We start from the raw sequence: 16,543 nt of genomic DNA on the forward strand, positions 1-16,543 counted from the left end.
AAATAAATAAATAAACAAACTTAAAAAAAAAAGGTAATTAAATAATATAGACCTTGAAATTACATTATCATTAAATAGAAAATACAAGTTTTTCCAAAGTAAGCTGCAAAAATTTTATAACTTTGCCTTATATGTTAAAGTATCACATTCTGATACAAAGAACTATCCTTCTGTAATGCTACTCTCTCAACCTATTTTGTCCATCTATGAGTAAAAGGCTTCAACCGAGATGAATTTAAAATAAAATAGCCAGTGTACATCTAAGGTATAGCTTTAATATCAAGTTATGGTTTACTTTAATAATATGTACTCTGAGCCACTTATGCCCTCTCATATCAATAAAAAAAAACCATGACCAAGATTTTTGAAAATGAAAAAATAAACAGAAGTAGACATGATAGCATGTTATTTTTAAATTATCAGTCAAAACCATCTAAGATGTAACTTAAATTAACTAGTGACTAATAACCAATAACTCAGATAACTAGTTCACAACTGCTTATTTAGTCAAATATTTTTCTTCAAATTTGCCTCTATGAATGGACATTATAGATTATAGCACTGAGAAAACATTTAAATTTTGTCTTTCTAGGAGCATGTATACAAACTATCTTTTGAGAATTAAGCAGCTAGTCCATCATCCTATTTTGGGGACTCACCATGGCCTTGTAGCTTCATTGTTTTTAACTGTCACATAGCTAGCTGTCTCTATCTCTCTAGCTATAGCTTGTCTAGATCCAGAGCAGAAGTACAGGTAGTGATAATTCTGGGAAGGGTCAAGACTAACTTAAATCTTACATTATGTGCAATTCTCTGCTTTGTGCTTTGATCGCCACCATTACAAGATCCTCTGAGAGGAAATAATTATTGGTTCTACTCTCTTAAAGGGGGTCTCATATAAGAAACATGAAATGATGCAGAAAGAAAGATGCATTAGGATCAAACAGGAAAACAGAAACCACTATAAGTATTTATTAAAATTACACGAAGGGAATTTCATTAAGGAAATTGGTTATTCTGGTGAAGCAGAGGCTGAGAAGAAAAACTGGAGAGGCTAGTGTAAGCCAGAGATTTTGCAACAGCAGGAACAACATGCACCCAAGGAGGGAAGGACAAAAGGATGGGTCAGTGTTATTGGAATCCATGGGCTATGGCCATCCAATACAAGCTGGAGCTGCAGGGGATCTGTCCAGGGCTAGAACCATGGAGGAAATAAAGCTGTTGCCAGTAATATTACCTGAGACAGAGAGGGAGGGAGAGAAATACACTAGTTTCTCACTTCCTTTGGCCTAGCTGCTTCCCACTGAATGCAGCCTGGAGAATGAAGCCCTCTGTGATGCAGAAGCACATAGCTTAGAGAGAAAAAAGGATCTGAGGACTAATAGACCTAGGGGTGAGAACAAAGTAAAAGGAGAGGGTTAGGAGATCCAGTTTCCAACAATAAAAAAAAGTAGTCAATCTAATGGGAGTTCTTTATAACAACCCAGAAGCCTAACTGCCAGAGTATTCCTGCAACTTGCCTGAGAAACACAGAGTGCTAACCAACTTTGTTTTCTTTTCCAGCTAGATGAAATCTGTAAAAGTCATCACTTGTGCTGCCTTCTCAGGCACGGGGGTATTGTTTCATTTTTAAAGATCCAAGATTGATAGCCAATTGTATGTTGAAAAAGTACCTCTGATCAAACATAATAACCAAGCATTTCCTCTAGTGAATATAAAAGAGAAAGCTCCAGTGGAAAGCTTTCTCTTGGGAAAAAAAAAAAATGTTGATGGCCAATCATCCCACTAGGATACAATCAATTGAAGGGAAGTCTACAGGAGGGGAAGCAGCTACATTCCTAAAGGTTTTGTAAATACAGTGTGATCAACAGCTTTTGTGTAAATGCCTGTGATACCTCTGGGCTAGATAGCAAACATGTGAGAAGCTCAATTGCCTTTAGTCAATGGACTCGATTGGCCTCTATTATTGGGCCACGGTGTCTGGAGAAGAAGGAGCTCAGAACCAAACTTTATTCCAAAAATGATTATGGAAAATAATGAGTAAAAATATGTTGGCTCAAATTCTGGTTAAATACTGAGGATTCAAGCTAAAATTTCAGAACACATACCTCTACTGTCACATAAATAAATTAGCTTTTGACTAACAGAGAGTTACTATGGAAATGAATTCCCTATTGTCCAAGAATGCGACTATAAAAAAGGCACAACATAATTTATCTTCCTTTCAGTATCCAGGAGCCCCTTCATCATTATAAACATCATACAATATTAAGCAAAATTGTAAAGAAAAATCTGGTTATTTGGTTTCTGAGTAATGATTAATGATTGGCATGGTATGGGTGTGTACCGTATTTAATTATGTGTGTGAATGAATATAATATGTTCATACACAGGCACTTCCCTGTGGCTAACATGATCTGCCCCGGTGCAGTGAAATTAGTACTTAAGTACACAGTTAAATTAATTAAAAATAAAACGCTGGTAAATATTGTATAATCATTCAAAGCTATTAAGTGAATATAACTGTCAATGGTTTTATATAATTGACTATGTCCCTTAAATAAATTTGGTTTCTATTTAGCTCTAATTCTCAATAAATGTTTATTTTAAATTAATAAATGAGATCTGCTTACTTTATTTTTTCCCAGTAATATATTTCCTCATTAAGTTTCATTATAATTTATTCTCATTAGGCCCCAAATATGGTTTCTCTAATTCGGGCAGTCTGTTCTGTTGGGGCCCCATCCGTGTCTAATATTTCAATTTATGTATAAACCACAAGACTGAGTGAAGTAGACTCACACTGTTCCTTAAATAAAATTTCTCTCACAAAACAGTGTGAACGAATTTGAAAGTCTAAGAAAGCATGAAAGCAACATCTCCTAATCTTTCTTAGATAAAGACTGACCTCATGTGTTAGAGACCTGATAAATAAAGTTGAAATCCTTTTTCATAAGAATATAAGAATATCTGCCTCAAAACCACAATTTATGAATAAGAAGTGTGTGATAAAAATTCAAGGGGTAAAATGGGATAATATAAGCAATGTAAAACAATATTTAAAATATAAAAGCCAAGATCCAAGAAAGACCCTTTCAAAAAAGATTGCCCACTTTCTTCATTTTATATTATATATTTATATTAAAGCCTGAAGCAACCATTTTATCAAAGGATAGATATAACAAAGAAACTCATCTGCTCATTTTACTTGTTAGGACTTTCACAAACGGAGTCATTTGAAAGATGAATTCATTTATTTTACTCGTGTCACATTGATACATCCTGCCACTGTAGTTGTTGAAATGAAAAGGTAGCACAAACAAATATGTATTACAACTAGAATGTGAGCAACAGGGTTATAAAATATAAAAAGAGTAACCTCATTGGACAGGTGTTACTGATTTAACAGAATAAAAAACTAAATGTGATAAATTGCCATAGCTTATGTAGATACTGCCTATACTAATTTAGCAAAGTAAAAATCAAAGTCACTAATTTGTGCAATAATAATAAGGTACAACAGTATATTCCGATTCAGTGTACTGCTGCAGTTAAGAATTTATTAATAATTTTATTAAAAATACTATTTTAGTTGTTCAGTGCATGAACTTACCCATAAGGGTATTGGCAGGGAAAGGAAGAGAACAAAACAAAACAATGAAGAGCACACATATGGTTATTAATCTTAAGATTCAGTATTGGCACTGAGATAGAAATAAAAGGATCATAAAGATTTTAAGTAAGATTTATTTTACATTTTTATTTTAATGAAAGAATAGGAGTAGATTAGGACTAAAGAGTTACCAGGAACTTCTGGACACCAAGATGAATATTTTTCTCATTACTTTATTTATTTTATTTTTTTGACTACTTTAGTTACAGCCCAAGCACACTTCCTCTACAACCCGAGCAGCAGGTAGATGGTATTATTATCCTTATTTTATAGATGAGGAAATTGAGGCAAAGAAATTAGGTGATTTGCCCCAGGTCATACAATTAGTCATCATACCATCAGCTTTGATGACAGCAATAAGTGGTTTGCTGTCCATTGCAAACTTCTAAAAAAAAATCAATTAATGGATCACACCAGATCTAGATAATCATCGCCAATATTTTCAACATTCAGGTTTTGGGCTCAACTCCTAACTCTGGAGGCTAAATAGAACCAAAGCATGGTCATCTAACAAACACATCTTCATAATACTCACTGGCTCATACTTACTACAAAATATTTTAGAGCTGAATGAATTTAAGAACACGTATTTTTCCATATCTCACAATAACACTCAACTACTATAATTACTTAGAAACAAATGAAATGATAATCTATAACTAAACAGCAACATCATCCTTAAGGCAGCAAAACATTTTATTCTAACTGTAGAATAAAGTACTCTAAACTGATCAGTTGTTTGGAAATTTAAAAGGCAAGAAAGTTCATCTTTCATTTCTAGTCTCTGGATACACAAGAAAGGGAAGACAAAAATTGAGTTAGTTGCATGAATGAACATTCTTTCAGTTACTTAAGTTAAATTGACTGAAAAAAATCAATTTTGTTTTTCTTTAGAAAACATTTCATACTTTCAACCATAAGCACTTTTAAAATACGTGTTTGTTTTTTTTTTAAAGTTCTTTAAATGTGATTATGGCCCAAAAAAATATCAGAAGTTTGGGCATTTTGTTTAGTTGTCTGTTACCTTGCCCAAAAAATTCTGTTTAAAAACGGAAACAAACATTAAAAACTTCAACCAAAACCATACCTGACATATCCCAAGAATTCAGGTCATGTTTATAAACTGAATAACTAAAGCAACAATAAGACCTAATGTAGCATCAGAATTATATTATTAACTAATTAACACTCACAGCTTTATAATATTTAGTAATCTTACTATATTCATATTTTAAAATAATATCAACACTCATAACTTTAAAATATATCAGCAATCTAAAAAATACATTTACCTTTAAGTTATGACAAATATGAATTTTTTACATGGTATATAATAAAAGTGAGCTTTTTGTCAAAAATTCTTCCCCACCTTCCGTAGTAGTAATTTATTTTTTAATTTTTTTTAAAGTTTATTTATTTGAGAGAGGAGCATGGGTACACACAGGCACCCAAACAGGGGAGGGTCAGAGAGAGAGGGAGAGAGAATCCCAAGTAGGCTCTGTGCTGTCAGCATGGAGCCCCAACATGGAGCTCAAGTTCATGAACGGTGAGATCACGACCTGAGCCAAAACCAAGAGTCGACGCTTGGTGTGCCACACAGGTGCCCCCGTTAGTAGATATTTAAAGTAAGATCTAATAAAAGATTAAAATCATTTTAGCTGATCTGATGTAAACTTACAACGGATCTGTGGCATTAAATTCACGAACCCACAGCATTTCGGAAGTTTGTACTCCAACTACAGGTAAAAATAACTTTCCACTTTGACATTTCAGACTCCATAGATCTATCTGTTCAACTGATTTTTAAATTAATATTATATGCTAATATAAATTATTGTTAATTATTATCTTGAACACTTCCCATGTTCATATGCATTCTTAAAAAGTATGATACTGAACGGTGTGATTTTATCATGTGACATTAATATCAACATTTAAAAATTTTTGACCTCTTAAAAGCTTTTTTTATTATTGTGGAAATTTTCAAATTCAAACAACAGTAATGAGGATAAGGTAATAAACCTCCATGTCCTATAATCTAGCTCAATTATCTATAGTTTGCCATTTTTCATCGGGCAATCCACGTTTTCTTCTTTTTATCTTCTTTGAAATACTTCAAACCAAATGCCTAAACACTGTGTTACCAGTAAATACTCATGTGTATCTCTTACTGATAAAGTTTTTTAGTTAGATTGTTTATTTATTTTTTAAGTTCTACATCAAACATGAGGTGTAAACTCATAACCCTGAGATCAACAGATGCAGGCTCCACCACACCAACTGAGCCAGCCAAGTGCCTCAAAGTTTTTAAATATAACAAATATTTGGTAGAATTCACCAGTAAAGCAATTTGGGCCTGGAGTATTATTGGAGGGAAGATTCTTAAGTACAAATGCAATTTCTTTAACAGATACAGAGATATTCAGATTATGTACTTCTTGAGTGTGCTTTGGTAATCTTTCAAATGAATTTTTCATTTCATTAATTTATTAAATTTATAGGCATAAACACATACAAAATTCCCTTGTTATCCTTTTAACATCTGTAGAATCTGTAGTTATGACATGATATTGGCAAGTTGTGTCTTGTCTTTGTCTCTCTGTCTCTCCTTTTCTTAATCAGTTTAAGTAGAGATTTATCAATTTGATCTATTTTATCATAGAACCAGTTTTTAATTTCAATGATTTTTCTTTTATTTTTGTTTTCCATTTCATTGACTTCCACTTTGATCTTTACTATTTCCTTTCCTCTGTTTACTTTGAGTTTAATTTGCTCTTCTTCTTTAAGTTTCATAAGGTAAAAGTTTATAACATAGAAAGTCACCAAATTCAGATGTTCTTTTTTTTCTTATATAGGTGTTTAGTGCTATTTAATTTTACCTAAAGGGTAATTTAGCAGGATCACACTAAATCATCAGTGTTGTGTTTTCATTCTCATTCAGTTAAAAATACTTGCTAATTTCTCTTTTGATTTCTTCTGTACTCATGGGTTATTTAGGATTGGGTGCACAAAAGAGATCATCTACAGACCTCTGGGATTCCCTATGAGTTCTCTATGGGGTTCTCTCCACTCTGGTGGTCTGTCCTCTGAACTCTGGCTGCCTTGGTCTCCCTGGACTTCCTGTTCTGTCTTAACTCAAGAGTGTCTGCTGAGTTTTGCCTGGGTTACCACCCCTCCCCCATGCCCACCCTGTGCTATGTGCTGGAAATTCTTTCAATGCATTAGATGGAAGCAATCATAGGACTCCTCTTGCTTCTCATATCTCAGGGATCACTGTCCTTAGTTGTCTGACAGCCAGTGTCTTGAAGACTACTGTTACATATATTTTGCCTGGTTTGGGGGATATTTCAAGGAAAAGAGTAAATCTGGTCCCTATTGCTCCATCTTAGCTAGAAAAATAAATCATTTTATTCTGTTTTTTATATATCATTATGAATTCAAGATTTTTGTACATTTGGTTTGCTTTAACCCATTGCAGCCATTAGGAATGGCTTTTGATATTCAAAGTAAGCCAACTTAGGCCACTGGGAACCATTTCATGTTTACTTTGGGTCCTTTTGACGTGTTTCTATTAGTTCAGTGGCAAATGATATTTAGGCACCACCATCTAGACGCTAGGGGTTAATTACATATTTGCATTTGCTAAATCTGTTTTTGAAGAGTAGGAGGGAAAACAATATAGAAATATTTTATATTTATAAACAGATACATTGCAGTGAAAGAACAAACATACCTGTGTTGGAGAAGACTCAATTCTGTCACATACAACACGTCACTAAGATTCTCAACTGTTAAATGGAGACCTCAAAAGTTCTTATTATTGCTTCTTAAATATGGGTCTCAATGTTTCCAAACACAGCCTAGTGAACCTGACTTTATCTTCTCAACTTGGCTGCATTCAGTCTTAGCTATTTCTGGACTCTAATTTGCAGTCATAGGAGCCTAGAAGGAAGACCTCCTATTCAAAGATTATTTGATATTAGCAGAATTTATCTGAAGACTAAGGGTATTTCGTCAATAAATATTGCAAAATGAGTAACAGTCTAGTCAAGGCTGAGAGCATCAAAGTAAAATTGAGCCCAATGAACCATAGTAATAGGATATCAATATTTTTCCACCTATTCCAAATCTTCCCCAATTTTCCTTTCTAAATTATTAATTTGGTCTCTTAGTTTCAGGGAGACCCCCCTCATAGTCCCTTCTAAGTTAATGATTCTGTTTTTAAATTTATTTATTTAAGAGAGAGAGAACAAGCATGTGCACAGGAGAGGGGGGAGCAGAGAGAGAGGGAGAGAGAATCTCAAGCAGACTCTGCACTGCCAGCACAGTGCCTGACACAGGACTCAATCTCAAGAACCATGAGATCAAGACCTGACCGAAATCGAGCAGGACTCTTAACCGACTAAGCCACCCAGGTGCCCCATAGGTCAATTACTTTTAAATGCATAGGTTCTTCTGGGTACAAAAAACTCTAAAGATAGATCATCTAATTTAGACACATCTCTTCATAGACAGGAAACTAAATCATGGAGGTTTTATGTCATTTGCCTCTTTTAGCAAACTGAGAGCCAGAGACTTAGAAAAGTAATATATTGGAAAGAATTTCTAAACCATATAAACTTAAACATATTTACACCAATAGCTCTCAACACTCTGCATCTCACATCTCTTAAATCATAAATTTAAAAATTATATACCACGATGATAAGAAGGGTAACACAACTTCCTCGGAGCATTTATATATTTATAAACATTTTGTGAATGTAAATTACATTTTGTGCAATATCTGAGTATGAAAACTGTCAGAATGCAAATATTTTAACCCAAAAGCTTTTATTTTATTAAAACCTGAGTTCTTTTTTAAATTTTTTTAATGTTTGTTTATTTTTGAGAGAGACAGAGACAGGATGTGAGTGGGTTAGGGGCAGAAAGAGAGGGAGACACAGAATTTGAAGCAAGCTCCAGGCTCCGAGCTGTCAGCACAGAGCCCCATGTGGGGCTCAAACTCACGAGCTGTGAGATCATGACCTGAGCGGAAGTCAGACACTCAACCAACTGAGCCACCCAGGTGCCCCTAAAACATGATTTCTACCCTTAGTTTTCAAGAGATAAAAACAATTAAAATAGCTTTAGAGAAGCTATGCATGCTTAAAATTCTATCTTGCCTTTATTTGAATCCAGGAAAATAAGCAATATTATACCACCAACTAGTCTTCTCATCAGAGCAAAAGACTTTATTGACCAACAAAGAATGATCCTCAAAAGTCTGTGGACTGGCTTTGATATTAATCCAGTAGATTCGAACTACTGACAGTCCAAACCACCAATTCTGGCCTATAATCTTCAGAAGAACATTCGCAGCAAATTCAGCCCTCCAACGCAGACATTTGCTATTTGCTATAGCTGCTATTTTGTCACTGAGAGTAATTCTGATCTTCTAAGTACCAGTGTACCATAATTTTTGGCCATCTCAAAATGCTCAGGGAAGCACTTACTGATCTAATAAGTCTTGTTTTGTCTTTAATGAGTACAATTTCTAGCGATCATAAAAATCCCACATATGGTCATTATAACACTTGTTGTGCACAATCTGTTCATCCAAAGGCATTTATACTCTACACTATAAACAACATTAGATGTGACTAGAAAAACATTCATCCACCAAGATGTTCCAGGCCAAGGTTATAGGAAATGATTAAAAATTATGGTCATGTATGGTCTTGGTTACACTAAGATATTCTGATAGAACAATAATTGAGAATGATGTGTTTTTCCTCTCCACCAGCTTTGGACTCTGATCCTCAAAAAACAATTAAAGTTGGCCAGTTATCAGTCATTTAAGACACAGGACAATCACAGGATCTGTTTCAGACACACCAGACCAAAACAGTGATTTGATATTCTTCTCTCAAAGTTTGCTCTGATTTTCAAGCAACTTAGATATAACAAAATCCATTTTAATATTAGGAGTAACATTAACTTAGCATTTACTGCAATTTTGACACTGAGGCAAGCACCTTGCATGTATTATTTCAATTAATACCCTGAAAAATATTTGTCTACTCAGCTAATAAGTGCCAGAGACAAGATTCAAACTCAAGCTAACAACAGAGCCCAGGCAACTATCCCCTGTGCCTTTATTGGAGAGTCCCACGTAACTCATTATCATTTGCTCTCTTCCTAGAAAGAAAAGAAAAAGATTATTTCCCACTAAACTGTAAGCTTAAAGAGACCTGAAGAGACCAAGCCCTAAGAAACCTGGGATCTCAAACGTTTTATTTCAACATTGTGCTGCTAACACAACAGTTTCCTAAGAGTAGTGAAATGAAGGAAAGGTGAATGAAAAGGTTACTCAACTACAAAGTGGGAAAGGCAAGGACTCATACCCATTATCCTAAGTATAATATGATGCAGTTGAAATCTATCCAATGACAAATTTTAGGTAATACACAGGTAAATTTTATAGTCATCCATTCTTCATTACACACATGTAAGAATTAGCTCCTAATTATTTTAAAGCTCTGGAGTAAAGATGAGACATAAGTGAGAGATTACAAAGGAACTGGCATTTTCATCATTGCCAAAATATGATATTTTATATATTTGGTATAGAAGTGAACTCTCCTAGAAGGTTAATTTTTGACATAAATTCACCTCTCTTTTCACCTTTCATTTTCAGCTTAATCATATGCATGAGCCATATGTACTTCCTAAAAGCCAAATGCAATAAATTAACATTTAAATAATTTTTGTTAGATAGATCAGTTTCTTTAATGCATATATTTATCTCATAGTCATTGGCAATGAAAAAGCAAGAAAGTAAGCTTTCTTGTTTAAATGAATGTTCCATTTAAGAAAGGATAAATTTTGTATTGTTGCTTTAAACTGATCTCAACTACCAAATCCTAGTACACTTTTATTTTTTTTTTAATGTTTGTTTACTTTTGAGAGAGAGACACACAGAGTGTGAGCAGGGGAGGGGCAGAGAGAGGGAGACACAGAATGTGAAGCAGGTCCCAGATTCTGACCTGTCAGAACAGAGCCCGATGCGGGGCTCAAACTCAGGAGCCTCAAGATCATGATCTGAGTCGAAGTCCGATGCTTAACCAACTGAGCCACCCAGGCACCCCAATCCTAGTACAGTCCTGTAATGGTCTGACTGTTCCTCACTCAAATACATTTACCAATGCTAGGGTGCTGATATGAATGATAGAAAGGCTAAGGAGATGCAGCCACAGAACCTACCTTGGTTAGGTGAATGACTCCTTTAGAAGTAACCGAACAACCCATGAAGCCAACGTACTGAAGTTCAGGACAGTGCTCAGCAAATGCTTTCACTGACTGATCTGTTACCTAGGGAAGGGACATGAATAAAGTTATTCAAGGTGGCATCCCAGAGAGTTTAAGGATTTGGCTCCTGCAAATTCCCTCTGCCCTACCTCGCGTCATTAATATTTCCCTTTCCGTTGGCTCATTTTAATCTGTTTACAAACATGCAGCAATATCTCCTGTGGGTTTTTTTTAACTTTATTTCTTTTTCAAGTAATCTCTACACCCAACATGGGGCCTGAACTCACAACTCCAAGATCAAGAGGCACATGCTCTTCTGACTGAACCAGCCAGGCACCCAAGATGTCAACACTCTCTCTCCATCACCACTTCTTCCTAACAATCTCTCTCAATATACATATTTTCTATTGACATATAATCCACACACTATAACATTCACCCTTTCAAAGGGTACCGTTCAGTGGTTTTTAGCATATTCACAATTGTGCACCCATCTAACCCTAGAACATGCTTATCACCCCCAAAAGAAACCCCATGTCCATTGGCAGTCACTCCCCTAATCCACCTCTTGCCCTCAATTCTTGGCAACTTTCCACCTCTATGGATTTGCCTGGTCTGAACATTTTTTATCATGGAAATTATATAACTGGTTCCTAAAAGACAACAATGGTCTCTTTATAAGGTTTCTACCTTCAAGTGTTTCTTTCAAGGAATCTGACTTTGCCCCTCGCTGCTTCAAATTCTTTAAATTTGGGTGGTGTGATGATTAATTTTATGTGTCAACATGGCTATACAATGGGGCACCAAAATATTTGGTTAAACAGTGTTCTGGGTATGTCTGTGAGGATATTTGTGACGAGATTAACATTTGAGATGGTGTACTGAGGAAAGCAGACTGTCCTCCCCAATGTGAGTGGGCCTCATCTAACCCACTGGAGTTCTGAATGTAACAAAAAAGCTGAGTAAGGGAGACTTGGCTCACTCTCTCTCACTCTAGCTCTTTTGTTCTCGCTCTCGCTCTTTCTCTCTCTACCTGGCTATCTTCAAGCTGAGACATCAGTCTCCTACCTTCAGATTCAAACTTGGACTAGAACTTACACTGTTAGCTCTACTGGTTCTTATGCCTTTGGACTCAGATTAGAACCATATCATCAGCTTTTCTGTGTCTCCAGATTGCGACCTCAGGTTTTGGAACTTCTTGGCTTCCATAAATGTGTGAGCCAATTCCTTACGATAATCTCTTTATAGAAACACACACACACACATTTTCTCTCTCTCTCTCTCTCTCTCTCTTTCTCTCTCTCTCTCATACAGATTCTGTTTCTCAAGAAAACCCTGACTAATGTAATACATATTAGAATTCCCTGAGGAGTTCATTAAATATTCAGAGCCAAAAGGGTGAGGCCCAAGAATCCCTATTTTTAATAAGCCCCTGAGTGACTCCTAGGCATGTAAAAGCTTGAGGCCCAAGTGCTGCCAAGAAGTTACCCTGACAACTTTTGACATTTCCACCTGGCCCTGCTTTAAACAAAGGGCAAAGTGAAATTCCTTTTTTGTCTTCCCCCACCTCCAGAAAATTTCAGTGTATAAAATTATCTCTTGTAATTGTGCTAAAATTCTCTTCACTGTTCCACAAAGTGGTATTTTATAAAAGAAGGTCCAAATATTCTCTACCATAGGCTTAATTTCAGTTTCATTTTCTTCACAGTCAAGATGAGATCAACAAGTTAAACACCTTTGTTAGTTTTTCAAACAGCAGTGACAAATCTCTTTTGCATTAGCTTTAATATGGGTGACACTTTGTATCTTCCTTATCTATTCTGAATAGATATTGGAAAATAAAGGTATGTGGGTAGCATTAATTCTAAAACAATCACAAGAACATTTTCCTAAAATAATGAAACCAACAGCATCCATGGTACATCTGATAAAAGATTAATTCTGCCCTCAAAAGTAAAGTATGCTTTAGCATATTAAGGCTAAGGGTGCCATTGATAAATTAAAAATGGGCCTTCCTGACACTCAGCTTTCTAAAAAACATTATGTTAACAAAGAATGTTTCAAGCACTAAAATCGCCTGAAGCCTCAATGGAAACCAATTTCTATTTTTTAAAAAGAGGGTAGGGGTTAACAGAGGTTAAATACATATGGTCAGGTGGTTAAATACCCTGCCCAATCTCACTCTAACATCTAGCCTTTCCTACCTCCATCTTCAAGGAGGGGAGAGGAACTCAGATAAGGATTAAGGACACAAGAAAGCTCAGGTCCAAGGTGTTAAATCTTGCAGAGAGAAGAAAAAAGGGTATTAAAAATTTGGTTTGCGGGTCTTCCTCGTTCAGCTCAAGCAATCAGAACAAGAGAACTCAGAGGAGCCTCCAGCACCAACAGAGTCCTATAAGTCAAGCAAGACCAGAGTAAGTCCTTGGGGTATAGAAACACTCTTACTATGCTTGGGTATGTTTTAGGAGACTAATCAAAGGGCCTTGAAGATTCGGGCAGGGTCTGGCTCCATTCCGAAGAATAGACGATATGTTAGAAATTTGGGGTTAAATATCTCACTTGTTTCAGGCAGAAATAAGTATAGACTGCAAGCAGCAGGTACTGGTGAGTATCAGCTTCTCTGGGACCCAGTAGTCTGCCTAACTCTTTTCAAATCCCAGGTGGACCACTTATTAGCTGTGTGATTTTAAGCAAGTCATTTCATGTCTCTATACTTTGTTCCTTCTATAACACAGAGAAAATAACAGTACCTAGCTCACAGGGTAAAATATGAGGCTAGATAAATGCATATAAAATGTTTTGAACAGGACATGGTTCATTGTAATTGCTTAACACATTTTAGCTATTATCATCATAATCATCCCAGGCTCCCCTTTCTTCTGTATTCTAGTTCTTAGCCAGGACTAAGGGGTTGACATGTGTAAGAAAATAATTCAAAAAAAAAAAAAGTGTAGTCAAAGCCTGCTGGCTTACCCTCCTACTTATTCCAAGAGATTCTGATCATAATTTGGGGGCTCTAAGTTTTGGGCTAAACTGTGGGACAAGAGTGAGGGAGACATTGGTAGAAGCTTATTATTGAACCATTATGGTAAAAAGAATCCCATTTTGTTAAGGTTCTCAGCCTGACTGCACATCAGAATTACCTGAAGAGCTTCCTGATTTAATTTCTGGTGGAGATCTGCCTTAATTTTATTCTAAAAGCTACCCCCCCAACCCAGAGAGAGTCTAACATGCAGCCTGAGTTTTGAACAAGTTCAAAAGCCTTTCATTCAAAATGTGGCCAACAGCACTGGCATCAACTTGGAGCTTGTTAAAAATGCAAAATCTCAGACCCCATCACAGACCTACTGAATCCTAATCTACAGTTTAGTAAGATCTCCAGGTGATTCCTTGTTTATTTGTTTGTTTTACTATTTATTTAAATAATCTGTACACCCAATGTGGGGCTCAAAATCACAATCTCAAGATCAAGAGTCTCATGCTTTACCAACTGAGCCAGCTAAATAGCATCCCCCCCACCCAGGTGATTCTCATGTACCTTAAAGCTTGAGAAATACTACTGAAGGGACAAGGAGCTATGACATCTTCTTGGGGAGAGGGGAGCAAAAACTGGGTAGTTATCTCATAACCCAAGTGCTATGGAGAATTATTTAAACATATTTATTGGGGTATAGTTTATATACCATAAAATTCACTCATTTTATGATATAGTTTATTGAGTCTTGGTAAGCTTATACAGTTGTGCAACCATCACCACAATGCAGTTAAAAAAAATTTTTTTAAGTTTATTTATTTTGAAAGAGAGATGGTGCAAGTGGGGGAGGGGCAGAAAGAGGGGGAGAGAGCGAGAGAATCCAAGCAGGCTTCTGCTGCCAGCACAGAGCCCCACGTGGAGCTTAAATTCCCAAAATCGCGAGGTCATGACCTGAGCCAAAACCAAGAGTGGGACGTTGAACCCACTGGCCACCCAGATGCCCCACCACAATCCTTTTAAAGTGCCTTGACTGCACCATCCCCAACATGCCCTTCATCCTTTTTGCCCATATGCAGGCAATCACAGCTCCCACCCTTAAGCACCCATTGGTCTTGCTTTCTATCTCTATAGTTTGCCTCTTCTAGAAATTCCATATAAACAATTGTACCATAAGTAGTCTTTGGTTTCTAGCTTCTTTCACTAGCATAATGTTTTGGAAGTTCACCCTTGCTACATGGATCAGTCGTTGGCTCATTTTATTGCTGAGCAGAACTCCACTGTATAGCTCTACTACCTATCTATTCACCAGATAATAAATATTTGAATTGTCTCCAGTTTGGGCTTTGATAAATAATCATGCTGTGATCATTCACATATAATACTTTGTATGGACATATATTTTCATTTCTCTTGGATAAATATCTAGAAGTAGAGTTGCTGAGTCATGTAAGTTTCATTTTTTACACATTTTAAAAACTGGTTTGTTGTCTTACTAAGTTTAAAAGCGCTTTATATACTACAGACACAAGTCCTTTATCAGATATTTGTTTCATAAATATTTCCTTCCATTCTATGCCTGGTCTTTTCATTTTCTTAATAGTGGTCTTAGCTCTAACCTTTAGGTCTATTGTGCTCTAGGAGTTAATTTTTGTGAATAGCGCAAAGTAAGGTAAATATTCACTTTTTTGCATATAAATATCCAACTGTCCTACCACCATTTGTTTAAAAAATTACATACTGTGGTTTCCAGAGTACAGATCTTTTACCTCTTTGGTGAAGTTTATTCCTAAGTATCTTATGGTTTTGGTGCAATTGTAAATGGAATCGATTCCTTGATCACTCTTTCTGGTGCTTCATTCTTGGTGTATAGAAATGACACAGATTTCTGTATGTTGATTTTACATCCTGTGAATTTGCTGAATTCATGTTATCAGTCTAGCAATTTTTTGGTGGAGTCTTTGGGCTTTCCACGTAGAGTATCATGTCATCTGTGAAGAGTGAAAGTTTGACTTCTTCCTTGCTAATTTGGACGTCTTATATTTCTTTTTGTTGTCTGAGTGCCAAGGCTGGAACTTCCAGTATGATGTTGAACAACAGTGGTGAGAGTGGACATCCGTGTCATGTTCCTGACCTTAGGGGAAAAGCTCTCAGGTTTTCCCCATTGAGGATGATATTAGCTGTGGGTCTTCCATATATGGCCTTTATGATGTTGAGGCATATACCATCTATCCCTACTGTGTTGAGGGTTTTTACAAAAATGGATTCTGTAGTATTTTATCAAATGCTTTTTCTGCATCTATTGAGAGGATTGTATGGTTCTTTCCTTTCTATTATTAATGCAGGAATGATAAAAAGCTCCAACCTGGAATGGTTGGCCTTGAAGGATCACACTAACTCAAAGACTGTGGGAAACCAGGCAGCACATAGGAATTACTATGCAAACAGAAATGTAGCTCAGGTTTTGGAAAGAAGCAACAAAAAATAAGGGAAGAATAAGATCAGCTTACAAAGCAGATTTTAATCTTTGAGTCAAAGCTGTGATGGAGAGAAAGAGGAAGATGAACCTCAGATTCAATAGCATTATCTCTTCACATGGCAGAGGTAGA

General features: G+C 36.0%; 1 protein-coding gene across 3 annotated transcripts in view; it reads right to left on the bottom strand.

The window, feature by feature from the left end:
- Positions 1-16,543, bottom strand: part of FBXL17 (F-box and leucine rich repeat protein 17) — a 492,553-nt gene that overhangs the window by 330,715 nt on the left and 145,295 nt on the right. For 2 of the 3 annotated variants that reach the window (XM_007094101.2, XM_042990906.1), the window contains exon 5: positions 10,919-11,026. The exons of the other annotated variant lie outside the window; for it this stretch is intronic. In XM_007094101.2, coding sequence (XP_007094163.2) covers positions 10,919-11,026 — 108 coding nt within the window. The remainder of the gene's footprint in view (positions 1-10,918; positions 11,027-16,543) is intronic. 3 annotated transcript variants of the gene reach the window in all.

Source organism: Panthera tigris, chromosome A1, assembly GCF_018350195.1.
Source record: "Panthera tigris isolate Pti1 chromosome A1, P.tigris_Pti1_mat1.1, whole genome shotgun sequence".
In the NCBI taxonomy this organism is placed as follows: domain Eukaryota; kingdom Metazoa; phylum Chordata; class Mammalia; order Carnivora; family Felidae; genus Panthera; species Panthera tigris.